Source organism: Sminthopsis crassicaudata, chromosome 1 (genome assembly GCF_048593235.1).
Source record: "Sminthopsis crassicaudata isolate SCR6 chromosome 1, ASM4859323v1, whole genome shotgun sequence".
Classification (NCBI taxonomy): Eukaryota; Metazoa; Chordata; class Mammalia; order Dasyuromorphia; family Dasyuridae; genus Sminthopsis; species Sminthopsis crassicaudata.
In genome coordinates this window covers 553,035,261-553,054,852 of record NC_133617.1, presented here as the reverse complement: position 1 = coordinate 553,054,852, position 19,592 = coordinate 553,035,261, and the positions used below count along the sequence as shown (strand labels likewise).

The following is a 19,592-nucleotide window of genomic DNA, read 5'->3' as shown; positions in this document are numbered from 1 at the left end:
AAATCTGTAATTCTATATTTGTATCATTCCTTCTGATTCCCCCTTTTATCTCTGATAATTCTCATATTAATGTTACTCTGATGCAGTAGTTCCCAAATCTAGATGACTGATTTTTAAACCTTTCTCATTCTTTTATTAGACAACTGGCATTGAGGAACTTGCGCTGCCCTGGTTGATGTCAAGAAAGAACTGTACTAAACCGACAGTCACACTTCTTGATCTTTGTTATGGAAAAATGGACAATTTAAATTTACAGTATGTGGTAAGAGTTTCAATCCATTATGTATACTTTTCCTCAATCTCACATTTTATGACTAAAAGGTAAAGGAATTTATTATAACATAGTCAATCAGAAGTTGTGAGATCTCTCCCAGTAACAATATTTAGTATTTTTTAAATTTAAAAGTATTTATATTTTAATATTGTTATAATAATAAAGGCAATGTGGCAATGAGGGTAGGAAACCAATCTTTGAGCCAGGAAGATATGGATTCATCGGACCCTGGCATATACTCGTTGAGTAACCCTGGAGAAGTCAATTTCTCAGTGCCTGAGGAAAATCTCTAAGACTATATATTCATCATACATGAGTTGCTGATCTGGCTTTGATGGAAGGAATTTCAATGTCTGAATATAAATGCAAATTAAATCACAGATATAGCTCCTTCCTCACCCTTAAATAGCAATCCTTAAAATAGTTGGTGATTTTTCTCTATATAGTCTTTCCTCCTATTAATAAAGATTAAAACTTTTCAGTGTCCATTCAGCCCTTAGAAACCTCTTAGTTTTTACTCTAAATCTCCTATAGAGCTTCTATTCAACATATTGAAAAACTTCCTCAGGTTATTTTTGGATCTTGAGGATGTTATTCTAATAATAACCTTAAATTTGAACTGTGTTTTATAGTTTTCAAAGCATTTTCACACACATTAAGTAATTTGTTCCTCAGACGTAGACAGGGCAGCCCTTATTTAACAAATGGGATAACTAAATTTCAGAGAGGTGACATGAGTTTTCCAAGGTCACAAAACTCTTGTACCATGTAAAGCAAAATCTATATTAATTTCAGCTATGACACGCTGCCACCCTACCTAATATGTTGTTAATAGTCTAAAATTTTTCATTCTTTTTTGTCCTCTAATTGTAGTTTGAGTAGTATGCTGTATTGATTTTCAAAAATCTTAACATTTTTTCCTGAATGTCTCTTTTTCCAAATATTAAAAGCTTTTCACTTGTTCCATTGACTCCATGTCAGTATCTTTTCTCTCCTTTTCATCCTTTACACCGATGGGTATATTAATAGATTTTTGCACTAACTAGTTATTTGGCTTTTGCTGATATTATTGTCCATATTTTAAATGTTTTGAAGTTATATAAATTGCCTGTTGAATGTAAGATTTGAAAAGGAATTATGTCTTCTACACTTTGGATAGCATCTGACATATTGCTTATATTCATAAAACAAATTATATGTCTAAGAAATAATGGGAAATATCACGTGTTAAAAAAGGCTTCCTGTTACCTTTTGTCCTATTGCCATCTATTATGATTACTGAAGTAACATTGTTGTTTATGTTATCATTGGTGTATTTTCATCCTCTTGTTTACCTCTACATATTTTTCTTTGTTGTTTATTTTTAGCATATATTTTTATTTAATTAAAATTTATTTGTCTTTATTTGGACTCCCTATAACCTTACTTATTAGACTACATTTTTATTTAATTAAAATTTATTTATCTTTATTTGTCCTCCCTATATCCCTGATTATTATTTATATCTATTTAAAGAAAAATATTTATTTTAATAGTTTCTTGCCCTCCTTCCTTCCCCTCTCCCACTCATTGAGAAGGGAAGCAATATGATATCCATTATACATGTGAAATCATGTAAAACATATTTCCATATTAGCTATGTTGCCAAAAAAAGCAAGAAAAATTTAAAAAGTGAAAAAGCTTTAATCTACACTAACAGTTCATCAGTTTTCTCTCTGGAGGTGTATAGTATTTTTAAGCATGAATCCTTTGGAACTGTAGCCTCATATGCTTTTCCTAAACAAATCTCTCTATTCCTTTGAAATTATGAATTTGCTGCCAGCAGAGACTTCTCCAAACATTTTCTATTTACCTGGACTGGCAAAGGGTTACATTCCTATAACATAAAACTGATCACATCATTCTACTGCTCAAGAAGCTACAGGGACGTCCTGTTCCTTCTAGAATAAAATACAGCCTTCTCTGGTGTTTGAAATATTTAACCATCGGGCTTCAGCCCATCTTTCCACACTGATTCCTCATTACCTCTCAATCTTAACTACATTTCAGCCAAACTAGTTTACTTGGTCTTGCCTATTAATTTCCCTTTCTATGCCTTTGCACAAACTGTATCTCATAACTGTAATGTTCTGTCTCCTCATCTCTTTCTTCTCCTATATGAGACTTTTCCTAGTGTCCCAGTTTTTTTAATGTTTTCCTCTACCCACATGCAATGGTACCTCCCTACCCCTTTTCTTTTAAGTAACCCTGGCGACAATAGCTATTTTATTTTTGTCTTTGTTTAAATATGTATTGATTTGAATTGAATTAGTTGGAGTGGATAAAATGATTAGGTTGTTCCCCCCCAACTCTCATAGTTTTTAATTGTTTTCTTGTTCCTTTCACCTTTGACCTGGATTATCATCAATTGTACAGAGCTTCTATATGATTTTAACTTCTATCATCTTCCCTTGGATTTTTGAGTTCTGTGTGTTTTCAACTGATAGAAAATGAAGATGAAACATTTTCACTTCCTTTATCCTACTTCCTAAAAATAGTATACCTATCTTCTTATGTGTTTCAAGAGAACACAGTTACTTCAATACAAATATGGATCACTGAGAAGTGGTGAAATAAATGTTAGAAAAATAGTATGTTATGTGAAAAATTAAAGTGATAAAGGATATATGCCAATAGAATCATGAATACTTTCTTTAAAAAGAGATATTGGAAGCTCTGGATAAGATGATCATAAAATAACGTGAATTTTTTTTTAACAGATGGGAAATGAGTGCATACCAAGATAAAAGCCATTTTTGAATCAGCTGACCACATAATCAACTTTTTAATGTAAAGATAAAAATAAGTTTCCAATTTTTAAAAGAATAGAAATGGTAACATGTGAAAGTAGATGTATCCCTGTTGGAGAATAGCTGAACAAGCTGGCTTATGCATAATAACCATAGGCATGAGTACAGTTGTGAAGGATAGTTGACCAGCTGCTGCTCTAATTTATGCTCTCTTCTCTGGATATGAGCTGGATATGAGTAGAGTTAATCCATCCCAGACCTTGATACCTCCTCTCTGAAGGATAATTTAGAGTTTGTTATTTTTCCTCTTATTCACTTCTCCTTATTTCCTTTCTCTCTGGTTATTTAGTTAGTCAAACCAGTTTCAAAATTAGCTTTCATGGCCCAATGAATAGAGTGTCAAGCCTGGAATCAGGAAGACCTGACTTCAAATTAATACTTAGACATTTACCAGTTGGGTGAGCTTGCACAAGTCACTTAACACTATATGCCTCAGTTTACTCATCTGTAAAATGATCTGGAGAAAGAAATGGCAAACCACTCCAGAAAATCCTCAAATGGTATCACAGTTTGACACAAGTGAAATGACTAACAGCATAAACAACAACAACAATATAATGACCTCTCATATCTATGTGATCCCCTCCTCTGCTATTTTACAGAGTTTAAATCAGACAAGAAAAAGTTAGTATTGTAATAAAAAGTTAGAAAAATTCCTAACATTCAGAAAGAAATTTGGCCCTCTTCCTTACTGTAAAATTTTGTCTATTTTATATTAATTCTGTCCTTTGTGTTTTTGACAAAAACAATCATATAAGAAATGTTGTGGTTTGATTAGATTATATGTGATGCTACTGTAATGGCACAGGGAAGGGGATTTGGGGGGGGGAAAGCATGCATTTGGGGGAACTTCTTTCCTTAAAGAGATGGTTATAGTTGGGAAAGTAGGTCTGAATCTTCTTTTCTGAAATGTAAGGGAGGATAACAGTGTCAGTAATCTTTTTTTCACTTTCTTCTTTTAGTTTTCCTTTCCTTTGTTATTATTCCCTTGGCTACCAATTTATTTCAGCTCCATTCATAAACGTCTGTCTCTTCCACTGCAATAGCTCTTTAGCTCTTAAAATACTTTATTCATTTCTTTCAGTACCTGTATGGAAGACTGTATCCCTTTAAGAACTATTTGACTAAAGTTCATCTTTAGGCTCAAGGATTATGATAGTTCCAGATCCCTTGTAGAACAATGGAAGGAATGCTTGGCTCATTCATTTGCAATTGTTGGATGATAGTCAGTTCTCAAGCCCTATTACATATGAATGAAATAGAATTTAATAGCATTTTAAATGATAAATGTGAAAAATTCAAAGAACTATAGCAAGACTTGTATGAAGTATATAGAGTGAAATAAAAAAGAAAATAGATACAATGATTATAATTACAATACAATAATTGTAAAGCAGTTATAATTAAAATAATTTAAATGAAAAGAACTGATTGGTATATAATTATAATAAATAATGTTGATCCATGGAAAGAAGCAAATCCTCTCCTTGTAGAGATGAAGAACTTCATATTCAAAATTTGTATCAATAGTCTGATGTGGTTCTATGTCAGTTGCTTTTGTTTAACAGCTTTTTCTTACAAAGGGAGATTTATTTGGGAAATGGTTGAGATGATATCTGAAATGACTATGATATTAAAAACAAGGTAGCTATAAAATAGTTTTTGAAATTAAAGGAAGTAGTAGATATTACCAGACATCTGCACCCTCACACATTTCAAATGAACACTGGATTGTGAGTCAGATGGCCCAAGTTTATATCCCAGACTAGTCATCTGGGCAGTCACCTAGTTCTGATCTTGTTCAAGTTAACTTGATTTCTTTGGGTCTCTGCTTCTTTCATATGTAAAAAGAGATAATCTTTAAAGCTCCCTTCATATCCTATATCTAACATCTATGATCCTTTCATCCTAAATAGTTGATGCCACAACATGGGAAATGGATAAAAGAACAGATTAAACCAAACTATCTCCATTACTTAAAAAAGTTTTATCATTATAAATCAATCATCATCATAAGCAGCCATGAAGGGCCTTACCCCACAAATACTTGACTTTGCCAAGTGGGAATTTGTGACAATCAAAGGCAAATCTGGTTTAAAATATAGAATTTTTGTAAAATTTTGTGGAGCAGTGAAATGAAAAAGAAATTTAACAAAAACCAGACCATCCCAAGGATATTTAAAGATTAAATTGGAAAGAAGACAATAAACAGATGATAAATGGAAACGTTCTTTGAAAATTTCTATGACAAGGGCTTCTTTCAAGGATTGACTCTGGTGCCACTTCATTTTTACTCTAACATCCTAGTCCCTGAGATGAATTGCATGGGAAAGGAGAAAAGTCATTAAAGAAAATGATGATGGGAAGACTATCTGGAGTAAATAAATTATACACAGAGGAGGTCTTTTCTGGTAACATTTTTTTTCAAGGCATTGTACAGTTATTTCTTAAGATATCTGAAAGAGGCAAGGATATTAAATGCTTGGAAAAATTTGTAGAACTTATTATTTAAAAATACAATCAAGAAAACTATTGGTCTCACACACCTACTTCCTCTCAATATAATTTTTATATGAAAAAAGATTACACATTTTTAAGAATATCTTTTATGAGGGCATGAGAGTGGAACAGGCAAGTTTTTATAAATTATATTCTACAGAAGACCAAATATTTATTTTTCTTCAATAAAAATATTTGTTGGAGAATATATGGAATTTTCTGTTGGAAAACAGAAAATATATATTTATCAGAAAACAACATTTAATTCAGTTCAGTAGAAGACTATCTTTTAAGATTTCCCCCTCCCAACTTATCTCTCATATATTTGTAACAACCATACATAATATATTTTCTTTTAAAATTGGTGATTGTATTCCAAAGAGATCTTAAAGGAAGGAAAGGGACCCACTTGTGCAAAAATGTTTGTGGCAGTACTTTTGTAGTGGCCAGAAACTGGAAACTGAATGGATGCCCATTCATTGGAGAATGGCTGAATAAATCATGGTATATGAATGTTATAGAATATTATTATTCTGTAAGAAATGACCAGCAGGATGATTTCAGAGAGGTCTGGAGAGACCTACATGGACTGATGCTAAGTGAATTGAGCAGAACCAGGAGATCATTATACATGGCAACAGCAAGATCAATTCTGATGGACATGGCTCTCTTCAACAATGACATGATTCAAAACAGTTCTCCTTGTTCAGTGATGAAGAGAGTCATCTGCATCCAAAGAGAGGATTATGGGAGCTCACTGTGGACCACAAGATAGCATTCTCACTCTTTCTCTTATTGTTTGCTTGCACTTTGCTTTCTTTCCTAGTTTTTTTTTTCTTCTTGATCTGATTTTTCTTGTGCAACAAGATAACTGTATAAATATGTATTCACATATTGGATTTAACTTATATTGTAACATATTTAATATGCAGTGGACTACTTGCCATCTAGGGGAAGAGGTGGGGTAAAGAAGGGGACAATTTGGAACTGAAGGCTTTGCAAGGGTCAATGTTGAAAAATTACCCATGCATATCTTTTGTAAATAAAAAGCTTTGATAAAAAATTGATGATTGTTTTTGAATCTAGAAAACTATAGAATGTTCTATATAAGATTACCAATTACTTAATAGCATTTTGTCTAACCACATAGGAGAAAGTAAGTATACAAAAATGCCTTTTATATAGATTGTCATACTGAGTTGGATGGATTTCATGGAATTCATCCATTAGAAAGTATAACTTGAATAGACACTGAAAATATCAATGAAGTCAGCCTGGAATTGAATAGGAGGAAGAGAGTAGACTAGATTGCATTGGGGAAATTGTATAGTGATTTTAGTGAACTCAAATCTTTCCCCTAAAACTAAAGCTTATTTTTTTTTAACATCAATATACTTTCAGTAATGGTATGTGACTACAAATCATAAAAGACTTCAGTTTCTGAAGCCTTCACATCATGGGTCACCCAGAAGACAATGGATTATAGGAACATGGAGAGCACAAATAGACTGCATGAGTCTGAGGATGAATTGCACATTAAAAAGAGTAAGAAAAATAAAGGCTGTCAGCAGAGATTAGTATGCCTAGAAAAGTTTGTAGACCCATTATAGAGACAGTAACAAAGAGCTGAACAGCCTTTGTGTTACATTTACACTAACATAGTGTCAAAGATGAATAGAAGGAGGCTCCCAGGATGTGGGGTAGACATGCTGTAGAACATTTATGGATAGACCTGGAGAATATTCACACAGAATGAGAGGCATGAATATTATAGTCTATAATATTTTAATGCATTTTATTAAATAGCATACTTAAATACTTTAACATATAAATTTAAAATGTAATATTTAAAAACATAAAAATGTTATTAGTTCATACCAAAATTTGGCCATATCAAAACACAGCATAGGTTGTATTTGGTTTTTGAGCCATCATAGTTTGCCAATTTCTGTCCTACCCTATTGAAATAGGTGCCCACATTTGATGACATCACAGATCTATTGAAGTGTCTGTAAAGAATTATAGGAAAATATACAAAAATGAAAGGTGGATTTAGAAATTTTAAGATTTTTATGGTTTTTAGAGTTGAGGGACTAATTATGGCAGTGGAATAATGCAGGTAACATTGAACTTGTTACAGTTTTACTATAAAGGAATGACTTTATAAAGGGGAAGAGAGGAAATATTGAGAAATTCATATGATGGAAAAACAAAAGGCAGCAACAATTTTTTTTGAAAAGTAAAAGTACTTTTAATTTTAATTTTTTATATTTTAATGAAATTGTGATCTCATTGGTGGCTCTTTTTAAGGTACAGATTGCAATCTATCAAGTTTTTCATCCCATCCAACTCTTGAAAGTAATTTCCTAGAGGGTCCCCCAAATATGGGTGGTATCTTTCTTTAGATCTCCTGACTTTTTGTGGAAATCTATTGGGTGTGGGCAGGCAATCAATTGCCTCTTTCTTTAGTTGACTGGCCACTTCCTTTCCTAGTCATCTGTTTTACTGATGATTCCCTTTATGTTGATTTTTTCCCCCCATATATCAAGATATTGTTGTTCAATCATTTTTAGTTTTGTCTGACTTTTTGTGACCCCATTTCCTATTTTCTTGGCAAGGATACTGGAATGGCTTACTATTTCCTTCTTCAATTCATTTTACAGCTGAGGAAACTAAAGCAAATAGGATGAAATGTTTTTCCCAGTTTTATACAGCCAGTAAGGGTCTGAGGCTAGATTTGAAGTCAGATTACCTGACTCCACACTTAGTGCTCTATGCTTCTACCTGTCCTCAAGGTATTGTACCTATAAGAAAACATACAACTTTGTGTTCTGTTTAATTCAGGTATTATTGTTTAGCAATGCAGCCTGACATTGATAGAAAGCTGCCTTCCAAAGCCATGAAGAACTGGGTCAGGTATTGTCCCTGATATATTGGCTGTGTAATTCTGGGCAAATCACATAATATCTCAGTACTCTAGAAAACTTTCAGTGAATATAAGTTGCAGAGAAGATGCTGACCTGCATTTTTAGATGTAGTTTTTTCCTTCAGGAGTTCCTTCTGAATCAATGAAATCACAGGTACAGGCCTTATTCATCTTAGTATTTAATCAGACCAAAGCTAAAATGTTTATTCATTTCATTTTTTTCATATGTATCATATTTAGCTAAGCAGCATGTCCAATTGTAATTTATTTATGGTGCTGCAAAAATCAATGGAATTTTTTGATGACTCTTTAGGTTCTCTGTCTTTATCACCCTCTGCATAACCTTATGATCACCATAACCATTTTCAGCCTGAATCCCTTCTTTACTCCCATATCATGGAGAATACCCCAAATTGTAATTGGCTCATTCTACTTTTTTTTCTGCTACTATTCTTTGTTCCTTTTTACCTTAAAAACTTAAATAGTTATGACATGGTGGTAGCTGTGGGCTAGGCTAGTGTTTTTCCTTAAAATATGTTAAAATAAATTCTCTAGTCTTGATTTTTTCAAAGTATTAAGGCTCACCTGATGTGGTTTCCTCGATATTTGAGACTTAAAAAAGCTATGTAGACCTCCAACTAGGTCCTAAGGCTTTGAATAGCTGACTTAGCAGCATAATCAACACTAGGGTACTCTGTTCAACTGAATCATTTTGGTGTTTTTAATGAATATCTTTATTGAACACCATTTTCTTGCTCTGATGAGGTAAATCTTTCATTAACTGCTAAATGTTCCATAAGTATCATTTTATTCCATTCTTAGTCTGTAGTTTAGCACTAATATGAGTTAGACTCTCCAACTATAGTGGTCCATATTTTATGATCTCTTTGCTAATATGGCTTCAAAACTCCTTTCTTTAGAGGAATATAATACTTTATTACATAATTATATGATTTAGATATCAGTGTTAAAATATATTATTTGTATATCCAGACCATCATAAATAAAAGAAGCAAGCTTTATGAACTGTAAATTTGGTGCTAAAATATTTTTGGATATATTTCTTATTTAGAGAGCCATATAAACTCTGGAACATTCTGAAATATCCATAAATTTTCTTATGTTTAGCTTTCATTTTATATTAATAAGTGAATCCATTTGGTATAATTTCTGATCTCTATATATAATACTTTATTATTTTAAATATTTTCCACACTTACAAACCTTGCTGGCATGACTTCTCTCTGTCTTTGTCTGTTTTTTTGTCTGTCCCTGTCTTTTTCTCTCTCACAATGCATTATAAAACAAAATAGAAAATCAAAGTTGAAAATAGCAACTTTTTTCAGGCAGAAGGAACCTGAAGGAAAGAGGAAATAGTTGAGATTGTTGAAAAAAATATTCATGAGGGAAATAGGAAGAATATTTATCAAAAGGGAAGAATGGTTAGAAGCGTAGTAAGAAAGTTAGTGAGGAATACAAGGGAATTTGGCTAGTGTTTGGGAAAAAAATTAGGGTTGGGGGGCAGTAACTGAAAAAGCAGATTTTGAAACATTTCAGGTTTTATTGGTTCATAGATTTAGAGTTGGAAGAGACCCTCAAAAACATCTTTTTTCAACTTCTTCATTTTACAGATGAGGAAATTGAGAAGCATAGAAGTTAATAAGTAACTGTTATCCAAGATCACAGATGCAGAATTGGCAGTCAGGTTGTAAACACAGGCCCTCTGTTTAAAAATGAACACTCTGTCCATTGAATCATGCTATCTCTTCTTTCTTGAAATATTGTGTTTATCTTTTGCAAATATTTTGTGAGAAGCAACCTGACATTGTGAATAGAGGGTAGACCTCTAATTCAGAGGCCTAGATTTAAATCCTCCTTTTGATACATATGAACTGTCACCAGCTCACCTAATCTCCATGAGCTTCAGGATTTATCTAGTATGTGGTACAGTATCCACATCAGGAGTTTCTGTGAATGATCACTGTTTTTGATATTTTTTGAATTGCGAAAATTAAAATGTTTCTCTGTTTTGTTTAAAGTAAAGAAAGTATGGCAGTTCTATTCAGTAGTTTTATTCTTTTCTTATATAATGTGTTTTAATAGCCTATTTTAATTATAAAATATCAGAAATTTCACTTTACATTAACATCATCATGTAAAACAATTAAGTATTTCAGGGACAATCATTCAACAAGCAATTTCTTAAAATTTCTTAAATGTCACATTAAGAATAAGAAAGGATACAGATCCTTTGTACCTTCAATCCCATGTGATTCTTGTTCAATGCAGCCATTCTTTGCATTATTTATTATCTAGTCTTAATCCCTAAAAGGTGTTGCCTCAGTTAAAATGAGACCTAGGAAAAACTGTAAAAAGGCCAAGGTCTCCCACTGCATGTAGGACCATCTAGGACTTGTTTGTATATCTGGCCACTGGACCCAGATGGTTCTAGAGGAGAGAGTAAGGTTAATGATTTTGCACAGTGCTCCATCACTTAACTCCTATTCACTTATCATGGCATGACTTCCTTGAAATCATGGTCCTCTTCAAGAATGAAGGACAAACAACAATTGTTAATTTTTCCTTTGAGGAAAGTCCTATATCCTTCATACTTTTTTTAAAAAAATATCTCATGTGATTCTTATTCATGTTTCCCTATAAATCCTTAATGGAATATTAGTAATAATAAAAAAAAATTATAGTTTATCTGTAGATAGTGCTTCTGTTTTCAAAATGCTTTTATGGCCATTGTATCATATCATGATATTTATCACAACCCAATGGTTAGGCAAAGCAGATAGCAATATTCCCATTTTGCATATAAGAAAATTTAAGTTTCAACAGGTTAAAAGACTTACCATGTCATAAACTAAATAAATGGCAGTACCAGGACTAAAATAGAGGTCTTATAAGTATGTGCATGTGTGAATTTTTTTTGTATATAATATATATATATATATATATATAAATATATATTTATAATATATATATACACACACACACACGTCCCCATATTTGTATTTGTGCACATATATACATACTGGCATGCATGTACACATATAAGTGTGATGGTGTTTGTCCAGTTGCTTCAGTCATGTCTAACTCTTTGTGATCCTATTTGGAATTTTCTTAGCAAATGTTTTCTATTTCCTCTTATGGCTAATTTTACAGATGAGGAAACTGAAGCCAGCTGGATTAAATGACTTAAACAGGAAATATCTGAGTTCAGATTTGAACTCATATCTTCCTGATTCCAGACCTAGTACTCTTATTCACATATGTGTATAATCATGTTTTGTTACATTTCAGTTTCAGAGCCTGTATTGAGTGCATATCATCTGCAAACAAAAAGTCCAAGTACTGGTACAATGTACCAACACTCCCTCCACTTCAGTTTTGACTTTTCAAGTTGAAGAATTTGCCAGCAGTGCAATAGCTGTGTTTGATGACATGTTTGTCCTCATTGAATGTTTGACCATATGGCTGAAAACATGGAAAAAGAGCATGGGAGCAAGTGCACAGTCTTGTTTCACTCTGTGGGTGCCTGGGAAAGCTCGAGAGTATTACCCATTGTCTAGAACCTGGGCAAACCTGTCATCATGAAATTGCTGACTTTTCTGGGCAACCAGATTTTGACATAACATAAAATAAGCCTTTGCTGCTGATATCAAAGCTTTGGTCAGATCTACAGATATTGTATACAGATCTCTGTTTTGCTCCTGCTACTTTTCCTGGAGTTGTTGGGCAAAAAATACCACACCAAGTGTTCCTTGGCGCCTTCTGAAACCACATCTCTCTCAGGTGGATGACCTTCTTCCAGATGTAAGATCAGCCTATTAAGGAGGATTGCAGCAAGAATCTTGCCAGGAATGACCGAGAGAGAGACCCCAGTGTGATTGCCACTGGGCATTCAATTCATAACCCCAGATGCTAATTTTGACCTAACAATTAACACCAAGAAAACACAAGTGCTCCATCAGGTGCTCCATCAGCAGCCCCACATCATCCATTAGTGGAACTATCAGTTACAGCAATGTTGTGGATGAATTCACTCATCTTAGCAGAATACTATCCAGTGATGGACACATTGATAATGAAGGCTGACACACATATTGCGTTTGGGAAGCTCTGAAGGAAAGTGTGGGAGAGGAGAGGTATTAGAGTGACTAAACCCAAGGTCAACAGAGCCATTGTGCCAATGTCATTGTTGTATGCTTGAGAAACCTTGGCACTTACCAGCTCCATGCCAGGAAATTGAATTGCTTCCATTTGAATTGTTTTAGGAAGATTCTGAGATCACCTGGCAGGTTCAGACACTGAGGTTCTTTCTCGAATTAAACTGCCACAAGTTCAGACTATTGAAGAAAATGTGACTTCATTGGGCTGGCCACATTGTTTGAATGACAAATGCATGCTTGCCAAAAAGACTGTGTTGTGGAGAACTCACATAGGGCAGATGCTCACAGTATGATCAGAAAAAGTGACACAAGGACACTTTCAGGGTCTCTCTTAAGAACTTTAGAATCTATTGTATGACATGGGAGACCCTGGCATAGGACTGCTCAGCATGGCGCGCCCTTGTCAGAGAAGGTGCTGTGCTTTATGAACAAAGCAGAATTGAATTATCTCAGAAGAAACATGAGATACACAAAGTTAGACAATTGACCTCAAGTATTTATAGGGACTTTTTATGTCCAACCTGTGGCAGAGCATTCCAAGCTCATGTTGGTCTGACCAGCCATAATGAAACACATTAACTTGACAACTCGACTCTAACATAATGATGTCATTTTGGTCGTCTAAAAGAATCAAAAACAATAACCAACCAAACAACCACACACACACATACACACATATAAATGTATGTTTATAAGGACAAATATAAAAGCAATGATTCCTCCTTTTGTCCCACCCTCCCCCCCCAAAATAAAAACAACTTCAAAATTCCTGGTAAACAGTTTCATTACCCTTTCTACTCAGTTTAGAACCATCAAAGTTTGGTATCCATAAAATGAAAGATGGAATTAATGTAGGAGTATGCTGGTAATGTTTAAGAAAGTAACTTTCAAAAATATATGTTCAGCATACTTTTAAATTTAATCTGCCTCAAAATTTTCTCCAGCATTTTCTTAGGTGTAAACAGTGAACAAAATAATAAATCAAGATCCAATTTGTAGCTTTTGCCAATTTCTGAGATATAAATAAACACACTGAAAATTGAACAATCAACCATCCCAAGACAGTTAGAACTGGCTCCAGCATAACCCTGAAAAACTACCAGGATGGTATATTGTATAAGAAAGAAAATCTTGCTACATATTATATGAATTATCTGTCTCTTCTTCTTCTTCTTCTTTTTTTTTTTTTATAAATTTTGGAAGTTATGTGTTCTTGAATATATTTGTTAACATACAATATGGAAGATAATGGAGCATTTCTAATAAACCTCCATTGTAATATTGTTGCTTGGGACAAGAAAAAACTCAAATATTCCTGTTTAATTCTCTACAGAATGGAATAAAAGTTGAGGCACAAGTGTTCCTAAGTCTGTGCATGAAATAATTCACAATATAGTTTTTGTATCTGCTATTTATAGAATGCTTTTACTAGCAGTTATAGAAAGATCCTGAGGTTATTTCTTGAAGAATCCTATTTACATCCAGCCGATCAGAATACCTTTATTTTGCTTGAATCATACTTTTTATTAGTGGTTCTGAAACAGCTTACTCTTCTGGAAATACCACACGGAACAATGACATCAAAGAAAAAGAAAAGATCGCTTCCCAATTCTATTAGGTTAGGGGGTGACCTTTAGAATCCAATCTGAAACAAATTGACAAGGACAACATCTGATTTTTACCGATCCCACTTGGAAAATATTATTGCAAATTTTGTCTAAGGCAAAGTGATTTTCCTGATGAATTATTCATGGTATCTCTTCATCACGTGCTATACCTGCTGCGATTTTTCTTTGCTTATTAAAGTATATGCAACAAGCTTTGCAATTAAGTTTTCAATTTAAAATTTCATTTTGCTTTGCTAATGTTTTATAATGCACTATTGGAAGGGCCATGGCAAATACACATTAATATTCCTGGGATGTTTAAAAACTAACTAGTGCTAAAAAAAAATTAGGTGTTAATATAGCGCAGAGATATATAATAAGATTTGCTATGTATTGAAATGGTGATACATTTTCTCATTGCTTACATTTCATTTAAATTCTTAGTATTATTTAGAATTAAGTTTGAATTTTTTTCTGTCAAATGCAATATTTTCAAATTTTATTTGTTGATGATAGTTTACTGCTATAAAATTACAGTTGACACAGATTTTCTATTAGTTTTTTTCCTATTCATGACCTGCCTAGATATAATAGAAATCTGGTTGATCAAACTAGTAGCAGAAGCATCATACAGGAAAGATGTTGAAACCTTAAAGCCTTCCTCCTTCTCCTCCCCCCCCCCACATTAACTTGCTAAGAATGAATTCAGAACATGAAATAGCTTTACTGCAATTTTAAATTTAATTAAAAGTAAATCTAGATCTTCAGAGTACTTTGATTCTAAAATACTCTCTTCTGGTCTCCCAACTGCTATACTGAGGACTACAGTAGCCCCATATGGGACTATGATAAAAAAAAATCAGAACAGAAGGAAAATGGAGGTAGAAATGTTTTATAAAAGAATGTAAGTTCCTTGAAGTCAGGAACTAGCTCATTTTTATCTGTGTATTCTCAATACATAGCATAATTGTCGCATTTAAACACTTACTAATTGCTAAGGTACACACACACACACACACACACACACACACACACACACACACACAGCATTGCCTTTAACACACTTATTTCCATAGTTTGGTGTCTGGCCTATTGAAATAAGTCTTTATTTATAAGAAGTTCAATGTAATTCTGATCAAAAGGGAATTTCTTTGTTTTCTGTCTCTTATCAGTTGCTCTCTCCATAGTATTTATCAGCTATCATCTATCAATTGCAATTAAATTAAAATAAATATGAGAAGCACCTATTGATCCTAAGGCCATCTCAGTTGTGAGTGCTTATTATCTGTATAAAGTTAAAAAGTCCCTTAACTTTCTTGGGCCTCAATTTTCCTCATCTGTTAAAAAACAAAGTGGTTGATTCAAATGATAATCTTCTTTCTACCCCCCCCCCCCCTTTTTTTTTTTTTATTCAAAGAATGGCAATCTCAGTTGCCTAAATGTAGTTAATCTACTTTCAAAAATCAGCCTCCAGAAAAATGTGCACCATACCTTGTTACCATATTGAGCTTATTTTAACTTTACACATAAAATCATCAAAGATCTAAGAATCAGTAAGGGAAAAGGGGTGAAGGTGAAGGTCTATTCATGATAGCCTTTTCCTTACTGAATTTCACTTGTTATCTCTCTCATATGAAAGACTGGGTGTATAGCTGTGATTTTTCTACATCCTGAACACTTGGAATGTGAATCTTAGCAATGTAGTTAATTTTAACCAAATTCTACTACAACAAAACAAGTTAATCCCTTGCATTTATGATAAATGTTTTTTAATTGCATTATAAAAATGTAAATCATCTTAACTATAAATTTATCTCATGAATTGTTTTGAAATATGAAGCTGATTCATTGTTTTCTGTGCAGGTTAATGTTAGAGGCAAGAAATCTTGGCATTTAAAATTTTGTTATTCAGTCATTTCATATATGATTCTTTCTTGGTAAGATACTGGAATGGTTTGTCATTTCCTTATCCAGGTCATTTTACAGATGAAAAAACTGAGGCAAATTGTGTTAAATGACTTGCCCAGGGTTACACTGTGAGTAAGTGTATGAGGTTGGATTTGAACTCAGGTCTCTTGCATATAGGCCTTGCATTCTCTCTGCTGCACCACTTAGCTATCCCCAGCTATTTAAATATAATGATGTATTTATTTTCATATACCTTAAAACTTTTTAGAATTTAATGCATTTCTATGAACGATGTGGCAAAATGTATAACCCATGATAATCATACCATCTACTAGGATATAAGCTATGGATAATATTCATGGGTCAGTTTCTGTAGTCATTATTGATTTATGGGAATAATTTCAATGCTCAGTGAAGCAATTGTCATGTCTAATTCCAGAAGTCTAATTCAGAGAAACTAGTTATCTCCACTGCAACTGATAAAAAATGAAGTCAGCCTAATGGTTCAAGGAAACACATTCACTTACTATTCATAAGAGTTTTGTGGGGCTCTTTAAGACTGGGCTTATAACTTAATTGGCACTTCCCTATAAACTTCCCTATAACTTCCCTTTAAAACCTCCTACCAATTTTGGCTACAGTTTAACAATGGTCAACAGTTAAGCAACTTCTAAGGACTTTATAAAATATCTTGGGGGGAGGGGCAGCTAGGTGGTGAAGTGGATAGAGCACAGTCCTGAAGTCAGGAGAATCAGAGTTTAATTCTGGCCTCAGACACTTAACACGTCCTAGGTATGTGACCCTGAGCAAGTCATTTAACCCCAAATGCCTTAGCAAAAAACATATAAATAAATTAAAAAAATAAAATTTCCTGGGGACACTGGGAAATTAAATGATTTGCCCAGAATTATACAGCCTATATTTGTCAGGATGGCACTTGACCCCAGGACTCCTGGTACATTTGAACTTTCATTTTATAAGGTCAAAAAACCAAAGAGGGCAATATATTATTTCTAGACTTCAGAGAGAAACATGTTGTCTAACGGATTCTTATTATATATACCTGACATGATTTCCTTCATTACAAAATGTGTCAACGTGTCTAAAATTATAGGCAAAAAATTTTATTAGACTTTCAGTTGAAAGCGTTATGACTTTTATTAATGATATTTGCCCTTTTATCCTCTTTTCATTTGTTCTGGTTGGCTAAGTAATTGAATTCTGTCAATAATTGATTAATTGGGGCAGCTAGGTGTCACAGTGGATAGAGCACCAGCCCTGAAAGTCAGGAGGACCTGAGTTCAAATCTGGCCTCAGACACTTAATATTTCCTAGTTGTGTGACCCTGGGCAAGTCACTTTACCCCAATTGCTTCAGCAAAAATAAAAAATTAAAAAATAATTGAGTAAGTTTTTTGTTTAGTTGTTTTTCAATTTTTCAAACCCCTTTGGGGTTTTCTTGGCAGATACTGGAGTGATCTGCCATTTCTTTCTCCAGCTCATTTTACAGATGAGTAAACTGAGACAGACAGAGTTAAGTGCCTTGCCCAGGATCACATAGTTAAGAAGTGTTTGAAGTCAGAGTTGAACTTAGAAAGATGAGTCTTCTTGACTCCAGGCCTGGCACTCTATCCACTGTGCCACATAGCTAATTTATTAGAATGGTAAATTAACTTAACATAAATAAAATTTAATTTGGTCAAGACAAATGACATAAAGGAACAGAGATTATTTGACTTTTACCCTTGAGATCCATAGCTTTGGGAATGTAAATATCGATATTTAAAAATAATCTCTGCCTTGTTTTTAGCTTTGGGAGAGAAGATAATATGATTCTATTTCTATAACCCAAATTTTTAAGAAGTCCAAGTATTTTGGATGTTATAAGATTTTAATCATTACCCAAATGAACAACATATTCATTTTAAACACTGCCTTGGCACATTTTTGTAAACATATCTGCCCATCATCAGAGACTAAATCTATAAGTTGAATACTTTCTAATTGCAATTATTACAAGCTGGTTGATAAAATAGAATCTCAAAGAATTTTTAGGATAAGAACTGGAATGTGTTACACATACACATGCGCCACCACACACACACACACACACACACACACACACACACACACACACACACACACAAAGCCCATCTAGTTTTATTCCCTTCTTCTCTTTTGTGGCAATCCATGTTATTCAACTTCTTGAAAAATTGGTACAAATTTCAGCTCATTCTAGTTTTCCCACAATGAATCTCACTGACACTCTTCACTCCTTTATTTAGCATAACTTCTCTCTTTCTCTCTATCTCTCTGCCTCTCTCTTTCTTACTTTCTGTCTGTCTGTCACTCTTACACATACACACTCACACACACACACACACACACACGCACACACCAACTTTCTCCTCCCATCTGCCTAAACATCAAGCAGTTCTTCTATTATAATGAAGCAAAAACATCCTGTCTTCCCTAGACAGATGTCAAGCTATATTCTGACACATATTGAAGGATTTTAAAGTCATAAGCTCTTGATAGAGAATGTCTGTCCTTGTCCTTTCTTAAGATTTCACCATGGGCTACAATTCTGAATGCCTTAGAATTGCCTTGACAAGACATATAACAACAGATGGTCCCTCAGGCAGACTAATCCTATGTTATTTAATACTAAAAACAAAACTGTCATTTCAGGGAAAACAAATTTGTGGAATGACATATACGTGAGGAATTGATGCATAAACATTAAAGAAATGATTTTGAAATATTTGGCTTGAAATGTATTTATGTTTTTTAGTCTAAACATTTGTTGTAAATTATTTAGAATCTTAAAGTAATATTAAGAAGCCCCTCTACCCCAAAGTGCTTTATATAGCACTTAAAAAAGAGATACTCCAATAATATTTTTTCTAATTTTGACTACAATAATATAAATTAAGAATAATAAATTTATTTGGATGGATTTTTACTATTTTACATATTGTCAAAAACTGATATCAAAAGGTATATCTTTAGAATTTTTTAACAATAATTTAAAATTTACATCTGTTTTAGAATAAAATTAGCTATAAAAAGGTTAAACTCATTCCTTTGACTTTAATTGCTCAGTTTTCAGGAGCTCTGTTTTCTTCCCAGAGACTATAGTGTTCCAGGAGTTTTAAGGTATATATGAAAATATTCATAGTTGCTTCTTACTCTATCTTTGAAATAAATCTATATCCCTTTGTAAAAACGAATCAATATTAGGTGGTTAGTTGGAACTGGGAATCTAGTAAATGGTCCCTAATTCTAAGAGCCCAAGCTGATGTCAATAGAGAAAGATATCCCTGACCTTCAGTTACCACCCGAAGTCCCC

At 33.4% G+C, this 19,592-nt stretch overlaps 1 protein-coding gene across 3 annotated transcripts in view; it reads left to right on the top strand.

The window, feature by feature from the left end:
- Positions 1-19,592, top strand: part of LOC141555291 (uncharacterized) — a 232,087-nt gene that overhangs the window by 121,287 nt on the left and 91,208 nt on the right. For all 3 annotated transcript variants that reach the window (XM_074288042.1, XM_074288051.1, XM_074288061.1), the window contains one exon: positions 140-262. In XM_074288042.1, the coding sequence (XP_074144143.1) occupies positions 140-262 (123 nt within the window). The remainder of the gene's footprint in view (positions 1-139; positions 263-19,592) is intronic.